Here is a 14434-nt window from a genome sequence, read left to right as displayed (position 1 = left end):
TCCCTTGGACTGCAAGGAGATCCAACCAGTCCATTCTGAAGGAGATCAGCCCTGGGATTTCTCTGGAAGGAATGATGCTAAAGCTGAAACTCCAGTACTTTGGCCACCTCATGCGAAGAGTTGACTCACTGGGAAATGAATCCCTCTGATGCTGGGAGGGATTGGGGGCAGGAGGAGAAGGGGACGACAGAGGATGAGATGGCTGGATGGCATCACTGACTTGATGGACTTGAGTCTGAGTGAACTCTGGGAGCTGGTGATGGACAGGGAGGCCTGGTGTGCTGCGATTCATGGGATCGCAAAGAGTCGGACACGACTGAGCGACTGAACTGAACTGAACTGAACTGAGAGGATCACAGGAAGTGGAGTGGTCACGCAGTGTGGGGGGTCATTTATGCTGGAGTCATGAAGACACAGGGAGAACACGCTGCCCAGCCATGTGCCTCTCTCCAACTGTGCCTGATTTCTGGTACAGTGCACTGGAAGCAGCTAATAGTCTCCCCCAAGTTCTAGGAAAAGAAAAGAAGAAAAGCAGGTAAAGATAGCAGTAGGTTACTGAAACAATGGATCTGGCACTCTAAACTGGTAAGAAGGGTTATGAAGAAAGGCAGATAGGGCTTCCATGGTGGCTCAGTGGTAAAGAATCTGCCTGCCAGTGCAGGAGACATGGGTTCCATCCTTGGTCAGGGAGGATCCCATATGACTTGAAGCAACTCAGCCTATGCACCACAACAACTGAGCCTATGCTCTAGAGCCTGGGATTGACAACTACCGAAGCCCTCATGCCCTAGATCCCATGCTCCCTAACAAGAGAAACCACTGCAATGAGAAGCCCACGCACTGCAATGAAGAGTAGACCCTGCTCGCCACAACTATGGAAAAGCTGGAACATGGCATGGAAAACCCAGCGCAGATAAAAATAAATACATAAATAAACAAATAAAAGAAAGGCAGAGGACTGAATGGAGAAGGGAAAGGTCAGTGGACTGCTCACCCAACTGATATTGAAAGAAAGCTGCAGAGGAAGAAATTGTAAGGAAGAAATCAAAGAGGGATACTTTTGAATTCATTTTTATAGATTGGGGTGAGAAGGAGAGATCAGAAGTTGAGCAATAGGCTATAGAAGGAACAAATTTCAAGCACTGAATGTCAAAACAAGTAAATCTCAAATTATTGGGAAGATGAGCCGGATTTACATGATGAAAAGGCCCGTGGGTCACTTTTGGGTTCAGGAGGCCAAGAACGGATTGGGGGAAAAGTCACTGGAAATAAGGAGTTGAAGGATTTGAGAGTCAGAGTCTTGGATGGGTCTGTTACTCACATGGACCTTGCAGGTGTCCAGGGGGATAGCAAGACTGGAAGTGACAGAGAGACTCTAAGTCAGCCTTGAGGTCCTCCAGGGAGTGGTGGGGAAGTCAATGTATGACAGTGATGAAAAGGGAGTGAGCCCTTCTCTTGATGGCTAAGCTTCAAAGGAGAGGATGGGGAGCAAGGGGCTGGGTGGGGCAGTGGGTAGCCAGGGGTGGCATTCAACCTACCTTCCTACACGAGAAGAGAGTAGCAGAGAATATGCAGTCTTGTCTTAAGAGGAAGCAGTGTCCTCTTGGGGAACCAACTTTCCATGAAAGAGGGAAATGTAACTAACCCTATAAGAAGTTGTGTATGTAGGAGACCTTGATGTTTTCGGAACAATTCCAGTGGGTGTGTATTTCAATGGCCCCAAATGCCTTCTCATTTCCCTATAATTTTTATGAAGGCCTTAGAGGAAGACATAGTGAACTGGAAACAAACTCTGTTGGGCATGATATCTACAGGCACCTAGTGGGTGCTCATGATAAGACGCAGCCCCAAACCCACCCTCCTGAGATCTGCAGGAGAAAGGCAATCCTTACCTTTCTTGCTGGGGAGTGTCCTGGATGCCTCCTGGAGCTCCATTGGGTCGCTTGGTTCAGGGACATCATCTCTTTTCACTGACAAAAAAATATAATTCATTTTAGAACTCAGAGCGGGTTGATGAGAAAGTGCCGAGGGATTCTGGTGGGAGAAGCAGAGAGTGGAGAGCACCCCTAGCACAGGTCTGGGGACTCACCAGGTTCCCTGGCTTGGCCTGGGTTTGATCAACTTGTAGTTACTGCTCCCTGTGTGATTATCACAGTGAACTTGAAACAACTGTCCCACAGAGGAGGACTCAGTCTGAGCTCTTTAGAGAGATTTCCCTTTCCCAGTGGAAGAAGAAGAACAAAGACTCTCAGCAGCCAGCCTTTGCCATATGAAAGGTACATGCTATTGCTTAGATATCTGTGATGGGATATTTTTAAACTGCTGTATCTGTGATTATTCATCTTGAGAAATAATGAAGAAGAACTAAGTGTCTTATACACGTCCATCTATCTGCTGTTGAAGAAAGCAGGAGTCAGCTTGTGCTTGCCAGCATTTGTTAGCCACAAGAATACCCAAAATTCTGCTAGTTTTTGCTGACCTAAGAAAGACAGAAGGACCTGAAGCCATATCAGATAAGGGCTCATTTCACAAATGGCAGTCACCATCTTGCTTCCACAGTGCTATGAGATCTGTGTCAAGTTCCAGCCTACAGAGGATTAGCTAACGGAGGCACCTAGCCAGCAGTCCTCAGACTTTAAAAATGATTTGTTGCACTTCAAATTATTTAAATACCTTAAAAATCCAAAGGATGTAAAAAAGGATACAATTTGAAAATGAAAGTTCTCGCAGTCAAGGTGGGGGCTGGAAAGGAGGACCGTCCACGTCTGGGGCACTGATTCAGTCACATAGTATTTTTGTTTGCTTTGCATTCTTTTTGTCTGGTTTTCCTTTACTGTTCAAGCTATAGCTCAGGATAACCAAAATAGCTGATACGGGGAAGTTTATTTTTCCAGAAGCAATTCAGAGAGTTGAGCAGTTTGGATGGACAAGTTAAACAGCATCATGGAATGCAATTTGCAAAACCCAAGCTGTGTAAATATAAGGGGTAAATGACCCAATTTCAAAGAGTAAATTGCAAGGGAGAAAAAAAGGCACAAAAGTTGAAACTTGCCAGGTGGCAGAAGGATGGTGTCTTTTTACATATTTATTGGCCACCCCTCGATGCCTGTGGGATCTTAATTCCCAACCAGGGACTGAACTCGTGCTGCCTGCATTGGAAGGAAGAGTCTTAACCACTGGACCACTGAGGAATACCATTTTTTTTTAATTTATTTTAAATTGGAGAATAATTGCTTTTGCTTTGCATTTTGATGCAGCAGTTTGGAGTTTTACCTACTCAAATGGCCTCTGGGTGTTGCTGAGCCAAATAGTCCTTCTCCACTTGGATTCACACATCTCCTGGCAGAGGAATGTTCTCTGTTTGCAGACTCCTTAGTGGTGTTTGGAATCCAGGTCTTGATACTGTGCAGGACCCTGAGGGGCTCCTGGGCACAAAAGCTTTTCTCTGTCCCCCATTTCTTGAATACAGGAAATAGGCTTCATCTGACCTCCAAGGCCTTCCCTAAGTTCCAACCAGGAGGTTCAAACAGATGCTAGTTAGGGTAGGGAGTGGGGTGTGGAGATAAGGGAGGAAGGAACAATAGTACAGCCTTCCCGCAAGGTCCAGTGATCCCCCTCAAGGGATATACATGGCAACATCGTGAGCTGTTTTGCAGATACTGAAACCCTCACCAGGAGGGAGAAATGAACAGTTTGCTGCCCATAAGCACAGAGGCCCCAGAATGGTAGAAACAAGAAGTTGATGATGCTGTCTCCCAATTAACTCACCACCAACCAATCAGAAGGACATCCATGGGCTGATCACACCCTCTCTGAACCACTAATATAAAACTTCTCACTTACTCTGTCCAAACTGGGACACACAGTTTTGAGGACATTAACCTGGTCCCTTTTGCCTGGCAAAGCAATATAGCTATTCTTTTCTACTTCATCCAAAGCTCTGTCTCTGAGCTATATCAGTAATTCGGTGTCAGGGTACAGAGGCTGGAATCGGCTTCAGTCCGGCAAGTACTAGTGGGGTTCCTGTCCCTCACCCTCGGTGTCCCTTCTCTGTCCACCTTTCCCAGACCCATCTCCCTCACTCCAGCATCCATCCCCGCCCCTGGTATTCTGTCTCCTTTCAGGAGCTCTGGTTTCTTGTCTGTTCAAGCTCCTGAGGGCAGGGAGCGAGCAGCAGTGGGAAAGCTGGACCATGATGGTGATGGAGAGCGGAGAGAAGAGCCCTGGGCCTGGATGTTCCGAATGGCTTTTCCTCATGGAAGACACAAAAGTTAAGGTGAACCTGTGTGTGTGTGTGTGTGTGTGTGTGTGTGTGTGTGAGTTGCTCAGTCATATCCTACTCTTTGTGACCCGATGGACCCGCCAGGTTCCTCTGTCCATGGGATTCTCCAGACAAGAATATTGGACTGGGTTGCCATTCCCTTCTCTAGGGGATCTTCCTGTCCCCGGGAACCTGGATCTCTTGCATCGCAGGCAGATTCTTTACTGTCTAAACCACCAGCGAAGCCCCAAGGTAAGGCTGAGTAGTTCAAATCTAGATTACCTGGCACAGGATCTGAGGAAGTGCAGGGCATCTCTTGAGTGTCTTCTTTATCTTTTATTTGAGGGGTCAGGTTGTCACTGGACACTGCGCAGAGAAAGAAAAGAAATTTCAGATCCCAAGACCCACCAGCAGGAACCAGAGATGGGAGGAACAAGAACAATCTGTTCTAGCAGGTAAAAATGATGGGCCAGCTGAGTACCAAGACTCCTCGAGGGCGGGGTAGGCAGGGAGGGAGAACAATCATTTCCCTTCTTTCTTTCTCCCCCTCCCTCACCTACTGGCCTTGCTGCATGGCTTGAGAGATCTCAGTTCCCCAGCCAGGGATCAAATCGAGGCCCATGACAATGAAAGCACTGAGTCTTAATCGCCGTACTGCCAGGCAATTCCCCAGTCGTTTCCTTTCAATTAGTCTCTTACTGATGTAAAAATAGCACTTATTTTGTTTTAAATCTAGAGGATGGACTCTTGTCATTGGCTTCGTGATTATGTTAACCTTGTGTGCATGCATGCATGCTCAGTAGTGTCTTTTTCGACCCCATGGACTATAGACACTAGGCTCCTCTGTCCATGGAATTCTCCAGGCGAGAATACTGGAGTGAGATGCCATTTTCCTTCTCCAGGGGTTCTTCCTGACCCAGGGAATGAACCCACATCTCCTGCAGCTCCTGCATCGGCAGGCAGATTCTTTACCACTGTGACACCTGGGAAGCCCCAATGTTAACCGTATTTGATGGTAGTTTTAGATGAGTGGAGAAAACTTTTGGACCAAATAGGACCCTTTATTCCCAGTATGGGAGACCTCAGAATCCATGATATCATTTTTAACAGTGGCCAATAATATTCCACAGTTAACATTTTACATAATCAAAGTGCTTTATCATGATGGTTGGGGGAGATAAATGACATAACGGTAGAAGTGAAATCAGGCCCAGCAACCTTTAAACATTTGATCATCTTTCCTAATAACTTCAATAACATCCCTCATAGAATCCAAGCTATATGAAAATGAATCTGATTTAAACAGATGTCCCTGTAGTCAGAGGGTGAGCAATCTGTAAAGCATTGAGGCTGTCTGTTGCCCAAGTTACTTGTCAATTCAGAGCAGTGTGTTTTGAGTGCTGGGTGGGCAGGGCTCTTGGACATCACAGTGTCAAATGGCTGTGACAGCATCCCTGACAAGAGGTCAAGTGCATTGACCTCTGCTTCTTTTTCCTTGTCACACCAGTTCTTTTTCCTGGGGTTCCTGCTACAGCCCTCTTGACTTACAGGCAAGTGTTCTCCCTTCACAGCCACCTTGAACCCGGGCAAGTCAGCTCCAAGCAACATTTCTCTAAACAGGGACAGGGGAGTGTGGGCATCCTATATGAATATTTATCACTTATTTGGAGTGTTGTCATTGATCATTTATGTGTTTGAGTGTTAGTCACTCAGTCATGTCCAATTCGCGACCCCATGGACTGTAGTCCACCAGGCTCCTCTGTCCATGGAATTCTCCAGGCAAGAATACTGGAGTAGACTGCCATTTCCTTCTCCAGGGAATCTTCCTGACCCAGAGATGGAACCTGGGTCTCTTGCATTGCAGGCAGATTCTTTACGGTCTGAGCTGCCAGGGAAGCCGGAAGAAAACCATCGTAGGTTACAGGGACAGGATGTCAGGGAGAGGAGCAAACAGTTAAAATGCCAGGAGCCAGCAGAGTACAAGAGCCAAAGAGCAAAGGCTTGGGCTGTTCTAGGGGTGAGAAGCTGGTGTTCTGGGCTCCAGGCCTTACCCAGGCTCCTGGCAGTGCCCACAGTCCTTCTTGGAAAGAGCTGTGTGTGGTAGTAAGAGCTCAGGAAGAAGCAGGTCAACAAAGAGACGGGACCCTGGGGTTCCAGGGCCACCGGCACCCTAGGCTGGGGAGGCACTGGTGTTGGAGTCTGTGTCTCACCTGGACTGAGCCTTCCTTTCTGGATGGTTTCCCGGAGAGTCACGGTGAGGCCGGTGCGGCTGGGCAGCTCACGCAGGACCTCAGAGCTATGCTGGGCCGGTGCTCGCTCGCTGACACTGGGTCCACAGGGTGGGAGGCTCCGTAGGGGTTGTCGGCAGGGGAGACGCGGCAATAGCAGGGTCCTCGGGGAGCTCCTTCCTGCTGGGTTGGCTGGGGCTTCAAGAAGGGTGGTTGTGATTCTGCTCCAGCCTCCATGGGAAGTGACAACTGGGATTGGCGAAGGACCACACATAAGTACGTTGGAATTGTTTGGGGAAGAGATTTCTTTTCTGTTTTTAACTTTATATTTTGTATTGAGGTATAGCTAATTAACACTGTTGTGATAATTTCAGGTGAACAGTGAAGGGACTCAACCACACAGATACCTGTATCCATTCTCCCCGAAACCCCACTCCCCTCCAGGGGAACATGACATTGAGCAGAGTTCCCTGTGCTATACAGGAGGTCCTTGTTGGCTATCCATTTTAAATACAGCAGTGTGTACATGTCCGTCCCAAACTGGGAAGAGATTTCTTTATACTTCACATTCAGTAGGACAAAGTCATGGAGATATTCACTCTCTCACAGATGTGTAGAACGAATCCATCATGCATTTGCGGACCCGGTAGATTTTCTTTCTTTGATGTGGCCATTTAGTGCGATACAGCTGTTAACCTCTGATGTGACACCAGAGTGGTTTACACACATGGAGTTGAGATTGGTTTTGTATCTAGGGATTTAATTTCCTTTAGTTTCTCTCTAGTTTTGGCTTCAGAATTTAGATAATTATGTCTAATGCTATAATTTTAAATGTTGTCCTTGTTTTAAGAAATAAACATCTCACACATCTCTGGAGCAAATAAGAGAAAATATAAATTCCTTCATGCTTCCCTGGTGGCTCAGTGGTAAAATAATCCACCTGCCAATGCAGGAGATGTATGTGGGTTTGATCTCTGGGTCAGGAAGAACCCCTGGAGAAGAAAACGGCAACCCATTCCAATGTTCTTGCCTGGAAAATCCCATGGACAAGAAGCTTGGTGGACCACAGTCCATGGGATCACGAAAGAGTTGGACACAACTTAGCAACTAAACAACAACAACAACAATTCCTTTGCACAGTGTATGTTTTTATTTGTGTCCGACTCTTTGCAACCCCATGAACTGTAGCCCACCAGGTTCCTCTGTCCATGGGTTTCTCCAGGCAAGAATACTGGAGTGGGTGCTATGCCCTCCTCCAGGGGATCTTCCCGACCCAGGGATCAACCCAGGGTCTCCTGCACTGCAGGTGGATTCTTTACCAGCACAGTGTACTAGGACCCCTATATTCCAGTTTCTGCTCAATTCTGCAGACTCAGTTTCCATGCCTCCTTGCCTTGCACCCTGTGATCTGGCCACACTGAACTCTCCCATCCCACAACCCCAGGGCCTGGGCTTTCTGCCTGCTGTTCCCCTGCATGTCCAGGGCTGGGTTTCTTTTATGATTCTTCTCCATTTTGTTTCAATCAGTGAACAAAAAAAGGAAAGTAAGGCCAGATTTTGGAGAGGATCCTAGAACAAAATCGCAGAGTTGGATCCAGAAAGATGCTAGAGCTCAGTCAGGCTGGGGGTGGGGAGTGGGTTAGGAGTATATTCTGTGTGTGCATCTCTTTGACTCTTACGCTTACTTAGCCTGGCCTTTGAGAACTTGTTTCTCCCAGAACTGCCCTGACGCTGCTGTGATCTCAGGCACGAGTGCAGCTGTGCCAGCCTGGGGGAGGTCTCTTCTCTTCTGCTGCCCTTTTAGCTCAAGGAATCATTTCTCCCTTTGAGAAGGAGCCTCTTGATGGTAAAGTGTCAAAGAGCTGTCAACAATGGTGACTCCAGTAGTAAGAATGCTACCATTCAGTGTGATTTGCTGATCCTTTCCTTGTGGTTCTCAGATAAATGAACCATATGCTTTGACTAAACTAAGTGATTTAACCGCCTGCTTCTCTGACTCTTGCTTCTCTCTTCCCAGCAATGTCATTGCTCATTTAATTCCACTTTATTAATTCAGTTCCCCTCTTTCTCAGGGAGCTTCATTTTCTGCTTCTTACTCATACTCTCTCTTTTTATCTCTGTGTCCACAATTCCTTCTCCCTTCCTCTTTAGCTGATTTTCTTTCCTCATTTAGCTTTATAATCTGCCCTCTAGCAGATTGTTTAGAATAGTGATTAAGGGACTTCCCTGGCAGTTTGGTGGTTAAGACTTCATCCACTTTCTAATGCTGGGAGTGTGTGTTCCATCCCTGGTCAGGGAGCTAAGATCCATCCCACATGCCTCATGGCTAAAAAAAAAAAAACAAAATATAAAGCAGAAGCAATATTGTAACAAATTCAATAAAGTCTCTGAAAATGGTCCACATCAAAAATAAATCTTATATTAAAAAAATAGTAATCAAAATCTTGGACCCTAGTATTAGGAGATCCAAGTAGGACTCCTGGCTCTGCACTTAGCAGACAAATAAACTTTGGGAAAGTTATTCTGAGCCTTAATTTCCTTATATGTCACATGGACAAGAATGACTTCAAAGGATTGTTTTAAAGATGACATAAGATAATCATACAAAGTGCCTGGGATAATGTCTGGCACACTGTAAGCACTCAGAAAAGAAAACAAAAACCCCAGCAACGAGGATCTACTGTACAGCATGGAGAACTATATTCAATATCTTGTAAAACCTATATTGGAAAAAAAAATCTGAAAAGGAATATAAATATATAACTGAATCACTCTGCTATATACCTAAGACTAACATAACATTGTTAATCAACTGTACTTCAACAAAGAAAAAGATGCTTATTATTATCCATCCGTATCCATCTTTCTTCCTCTCTGGCTCTCCTTCTGTCAGGCTAGGTCTCTTCCGTCACTTTATGTGTTCCCTTCCCTAGAGACTGTCCAGTATGCTAAATTGTACAGTCACCTCCCCTCCCCTCTCCCACCCCATAGAACATGTAAGACTGAAAATGGTTATGTCATCTGGAAATTCACCTTAGAAAACCAGAGCCAGGGGCTGTTTTCCTGCCACACTCATGAGAGAGAATGGTCCATCTCTTCCCAAAGACAAAGTAGGGAGTTAAAGTGCATATTCCTGAAGGCAGAAAGCCAGTTTGAACTTTTAGCATGACAACTTCTATCGTGTTCCTAAAGCCACAAAGGTATTCATGAAGCCTTGGACTTCCCCGGTGGTCCTTGGGTCAAGAACCCACCTGCCAATGCAGGGGATATGGGTTTGATCCCTGATCTGGGAAGATCCCACATGCCACAGAGCAGCCAAGCCCGTGCACCACGACTGCTGAGCCTGTGCTCTCGAGCCCCTGCATCACAACTGCTGAAGCCTGAGTGCCCTAGATCCTGTGATCCTCTAGAAGAAACGCCACTGTATTGAGAAGCTCAAGCACTGCAACAAAGTCTAGGCCCTGTTCACTGAAACTAGAGAAACCCTGCTCAAAGCAATGAAGACCCAGTACAACCAAATGATAATAAATAAATAAAATTTTAAAAAAAGAAGCCTCATACCTCTTGTGAAGCTATTGAGAGTCGTTATCAGGTTGGGGTATTCATTCAGGTTAATTTGGCTGAACAATATCTTCAGAAATGATAGACTAAATGTCTTCTCCAGTTGGGTAAGAATGTTGTACACAACTCTGGATAAAGGGACCAGATTTTCGCAGGCTTCCATAGATTCCTTAAAAAGCAGAATAAGGATTATTATACATCATTTTAAAACAGAATGGAGATTTATTACACATTTGTGGTTTTCTAAGCTGTAAGAAAGCGATTTTTGCTCTCTTAAGGAATTTAATGCAAGCTGTGTAGCCAAACTCCCTAACAGAGAGAAATCACATTTCTGTATGTTTACATTCAGAGCTTCACACATATTGATATTTGGGTGGTTAGTCATAGGAGTTTAGTATTCTGGAAAATAAGTCTCTCTCGTGAACCTTATTTTAGGTACATTTGAAGGAAGAGACGAATGTTAAGGAAGAAAAGTGGAGACAAAGATTACTCCTGTCTAATTCTCCCAGAGTCTGGCCAGGACTCTTTAGCTGTGGACCTATGAACTGGTCACAAGTGGCAATTCTGTGGATTTCTTGTTAGCCTCTGCTCTCTCTTTCCTTCTCTCATGAACTTGAAATGCCCTAAATGGGAAATCAGAGATATCCTCCTGGGAGGTTGGCCAAGAGGAGAAACATGGCAGGAGAGAATTGACTGAAAAATACTTGTTGAGCAATGACTTGGTTTGGTGAGCAATGGCTGGGTTTGGGTATCTAGCAACAGATAAGACCAACATGGTGCTACCATGTTGGGGGAGGGGTGCTTTATGTTGAAATGATAGGCATCAAATAATAAACACAAATTAAATAAATACCCAATTCCTATCAAAAGCAGTGTTATGAAGGAAAGTGTAATTTGCTATGAGGAAGAATACTGAGGGGGACTTAATTAGATGAGTGGGCCAAGGATGCCTCTCTGAGGAGTGATGAGAGAGTTAATTCTTAGGTAGATTGATAAAGAGTCCGAGGCCCTCAAGGAGGAAGGGGTCCGCCGCCCTTGAAAAGGAGAAAGGGGTCTGGGGCTCTCAAGGAGGAGAAAAGGACAAATGCTTTTTTCTACATTGCTTTGTCTTAGTCACATAAGATGTTATTTTCTTTAAGTTCAGAGCTAATGATTACACAACAAAACTCATCTTGAACTCTCTACTAAGGATTATATAACAACAATGTATCTTGCTCGAGGACATGTTTCTCCTTCTTTTTTTTTTTTATTTTATTTTTAAACTTTACATAATTGTATTAGTTTTGCCAAATATCAAAATGAATCCATCACAGGTATACATGTGCTCCCCATCCTGAACCCTCCTCCCTCCCCATACCATCCCTCTGGGTCGTCCCAGTGCACTAGCCCCAAGCATCCAGTATTGTGCATCGAACCTGGACTGGCAACTCGTTTCTTACATGATATTTTACATGTTTCAATGCCCTTCTCCCAAATCTTCCCACCCTCTCCCTCTCCCACAGAGTCCATAAGACTGTTCTATACATCAGTGTTTCTTTTGCTGTCTCGTACACAGGGTTATTGTTATCATCTTTCTAAATTCCATATATATGCGTTAGTATACTGTATTGGTGTTTTTCCTTCTGGCTTACTTCACTCTGTATAATAGGCTCCAGTTTCATCCACCTCATTAGAACTGATTCAAATGAATTCTTTTTAATGGCTGAGTAATACTCCATTGTGTATATGTACCATAGCTTTCTTATCCATTCATCTGCTGATGGACATCTAGGTTGCTTCCATGTCCTGGCTATTACAAACAGTGCTGTGATGAACATTGGGGTACACGTGTCTCTTTCCCTTCTGGTTTCCTCAGTGTGTATGCCCAGCAGTGGGATTGCTGGATCATAAGGCAGTTCTATTTCCAGTTTTTTAAGGAATCTCCACACCGTTCTCCATAGTGGCTGTACTAGTTTGCATTCCCACCAACAGTGTAAGAGGGTTCCCTTTTCTCCACACCCTCTCCAACATTTATTATTTGTAGACTTTTGGATCGCAGCCATTCTGACTGGTGTGAAATGGTACCTCATAGTGGCCTTGATTTGCATTTCTCTGATAATGAGTGATGTTGAGCATCTTTTCATGTGTTTGTTAGCCATCTGTATGTCTTCTTTGGAGAAATGTCTATTTAGTTCTTTGGCCCATTTTTTGATTGGGTCATTTATTTTTCTGGAGTTGAGCTGTAGGAGTTGCTTGTATATTTTTGAGATTAGTTGTTTGTCAGTTGCTTCATTTGCTATTAATTTCTCCCACTCTGAAGGCTGTCTTTTCACCTTGCTGATAGTTTCCTTTGATGTGCAGAAGCTTTTAAGGTTAATTAGGTCCCATTTGTTTATTTTTGCTTTTATTTCTGATATTCTGGGAGGTGGGTCATAGAGGATCCTGCTGTGATGTATGTCAGAGAGTGTTTTGCCTATGTTCTCCTCTAGGAGTTTTATAGTTTCTGGTCTTATGTTTAGATCTTTAATCCATTTTGAGTTTATTTTTGTGTATGGTGTTAGAAAGTGTTCTAGTTTCATTCTTATGTTTCTCCTTCTTAAAAGGAACCTTCTGACTTATCTTGTTATCTTAAGACTGTATGTTGTGGGAGTGGGTCTGGTAAGACCTTTCCACTGTTAGTTCTAATTTTGTTAATCTAAGATATATGTTGTAGGAGTGGGTCTGGTAAAAGTATATAAGGCCTTGATAAGAGTCGTGGACCGGGCACTCTTCGTCCCCCTTCAGAAGTCTGTGTCAGAAGCTTTCTTTGTTCTTTTTCACTTTAATAAAACTCTGCTACACAAAAGCTCTTGAGGGATCAAGCCTGGTGCCTGGTCCTGAAGCTAAATCTCCTTCTTTGGAGATCACAAATCCAACATCATTCATTGTAAGCTATCAGTGACACCCTGATCATGATCTGAAAAGGGGTTGGATCCAACTGGGCCAAGACTGGGGGAAGATTGTCCCACCACTGCTAGCACTTTTCTGGGGCTCAGACTCTAGGGGCTCAGGAAATGCTTTAAGCAACCTAAATTATATGAAAAGAATCTCACTTTGTCCACATAACCATATCTCCCACTGTCTGCCTTGCTTCACATCAGAATGGACTTTGAGTGAGAAACTTTTATGGATTGAATGATGCCTCCTATCCAAAGATATGTCTGCTTGAAACCTGTGAACGAGACCGTGTTTGGATAAAGGGTTTTGCAGGTATAATTAAGAATCTTAAAATGAGACCATCCTGGATTATGGTGGGCCCTAAATCACAGTGACAAAGTGTCCTTGTAAGAGAAGAAAAAGGGAGAGGCACAGTAGAGAAGGCAGGGTAGAAATGGAAAGAACGTGTGAAGCGAAGTTTCTATAAGCCAGATTCACCTCAGAGTGCCGGCAGTAGGAGAGGACAGAGGAATTCAGGGAATGGATTGTCCCTCAGAGTCTTGAGAAGGAACCAACTCTGACAACACCTTGATTTTGGACTTCTGGACCTCAGAACTGTGAGAGAACATATTTCTTTGTTTTAAGCCATCTAGTTTGACAGAATGTGGTCCACTGGAGAAGGGAATGGCAAACCACTTCAGTATTCTTGCCTTGAGAACCCCATGAACAGTATGAAAAGGCAAAATGATAGGATACTGAAAGAGGAACTAACTCCCCAGGTCAGGAGGTGCCCAATATGCTACTGGAGATCAGTGGAGAAATAACTCCAGAAAGAATGAAGGGATGGAGCCAAAACAAAAACAATACCCAGTTGTGGATGTGACTGGTGATAGAAGCAAGGTTCGATGCTATAAAGAGCAATATTGCATAGGAACCTGGAATGTCAGGTCCATGAATCAAGGCAAATTGGAAGTGGACAAACAAGAGATGGCAAGAGTGAACATCGACATTCTAGGAATCAGCGAACTAAAATGGAATTGAATGGGTGAATTTAATTCAGATGACCATTATATCTACTACTGTGGGCAGGAATCCCTCAGAAGAAATGGAGTAGCCATCATGGTCAACAAAAGAGTTCGAAATACAGTACTTGGATGCAATCTCAAAAACAACAGAATGATTTCTGTTCATTTCCAAGGCAAACCATTCAACATCACAGTAATCCAAGTCTATGCCCCAACCAGTAACGCTGAAGAAGCTCAAGTTGAACGGTTTATGAAGACCTACAAGACCTTTTAGAACTAACACCCAAAAAAGATGTCCTTTTCATCATAGGGGACTGGAATGCAAAAGTAGGAAGTCAAGAAACACCTGGAGTAACAGGCAAATTTGGCCTGGGAATACGGAATGAAGCAGGGCAAAGACTAATAGAGTTTTGCCAAGAAAATGCACTGGTCATAACAAACACCCTCTCCCAACAACACAAGAG

General features: G+C 44.5%; 1 protein-coding gene across 5 annotated transcripts in view; it reads right to left on the bottom strand.

Annotated features, from left to right (window-relative positions):
• Nucleotides 1-14434, bottom strand: part of SP110 (SP110 nuclear body protein) — a 50159-nt gene that overhangs the window by 31346 nt on the left and 4379 nt on the right. For all 5 annotated transcript variants that reach the window (XM_010836993.1, XM_010836989.1, XM_010836990.1 and 2 more), the window contains exons 3-6: nucleotides 10051-10219; nucleotides 6472-6738; nucleotides 4544-4627; nucleotides 1893-1970 (exon numbers count right to left, since the gene is read on the bottom strand). In XM_010836993.1, coding sequence (XP_010835295.1) covers nucleotides 1893-1970; nucleotides 4544-4627; nucleotides 6472-6738; nucleotides 10051-10219 — 598 coding nt within the window. The remainder of the gene's footprint in view (nucleotides 1-1892; nucleotides 1971-4543; nucleotides 4628-6471; nucleotides 6739-10050; nucleotides 10220-14434) is intronic.

This window comes from Bison bison, unplaced genomic scaffold (genome assembly GCF_000754665.1).
Source record: "Bison bison bison isolate TAMUID 2011002044 unplaced genomic scaffold, Bison_UMD1.0 scf7180017864068, whole genome shotgun sequence".
NCBI classification, from domain to species: Eukaryota; Metazoa; Chordata; class Mammalia; order Artiodactyla; family Bovidae; genus Bison; species Bison bison.
This window is presented reverse-complemented; position numbering and strand designations above follow the sequence as displayed.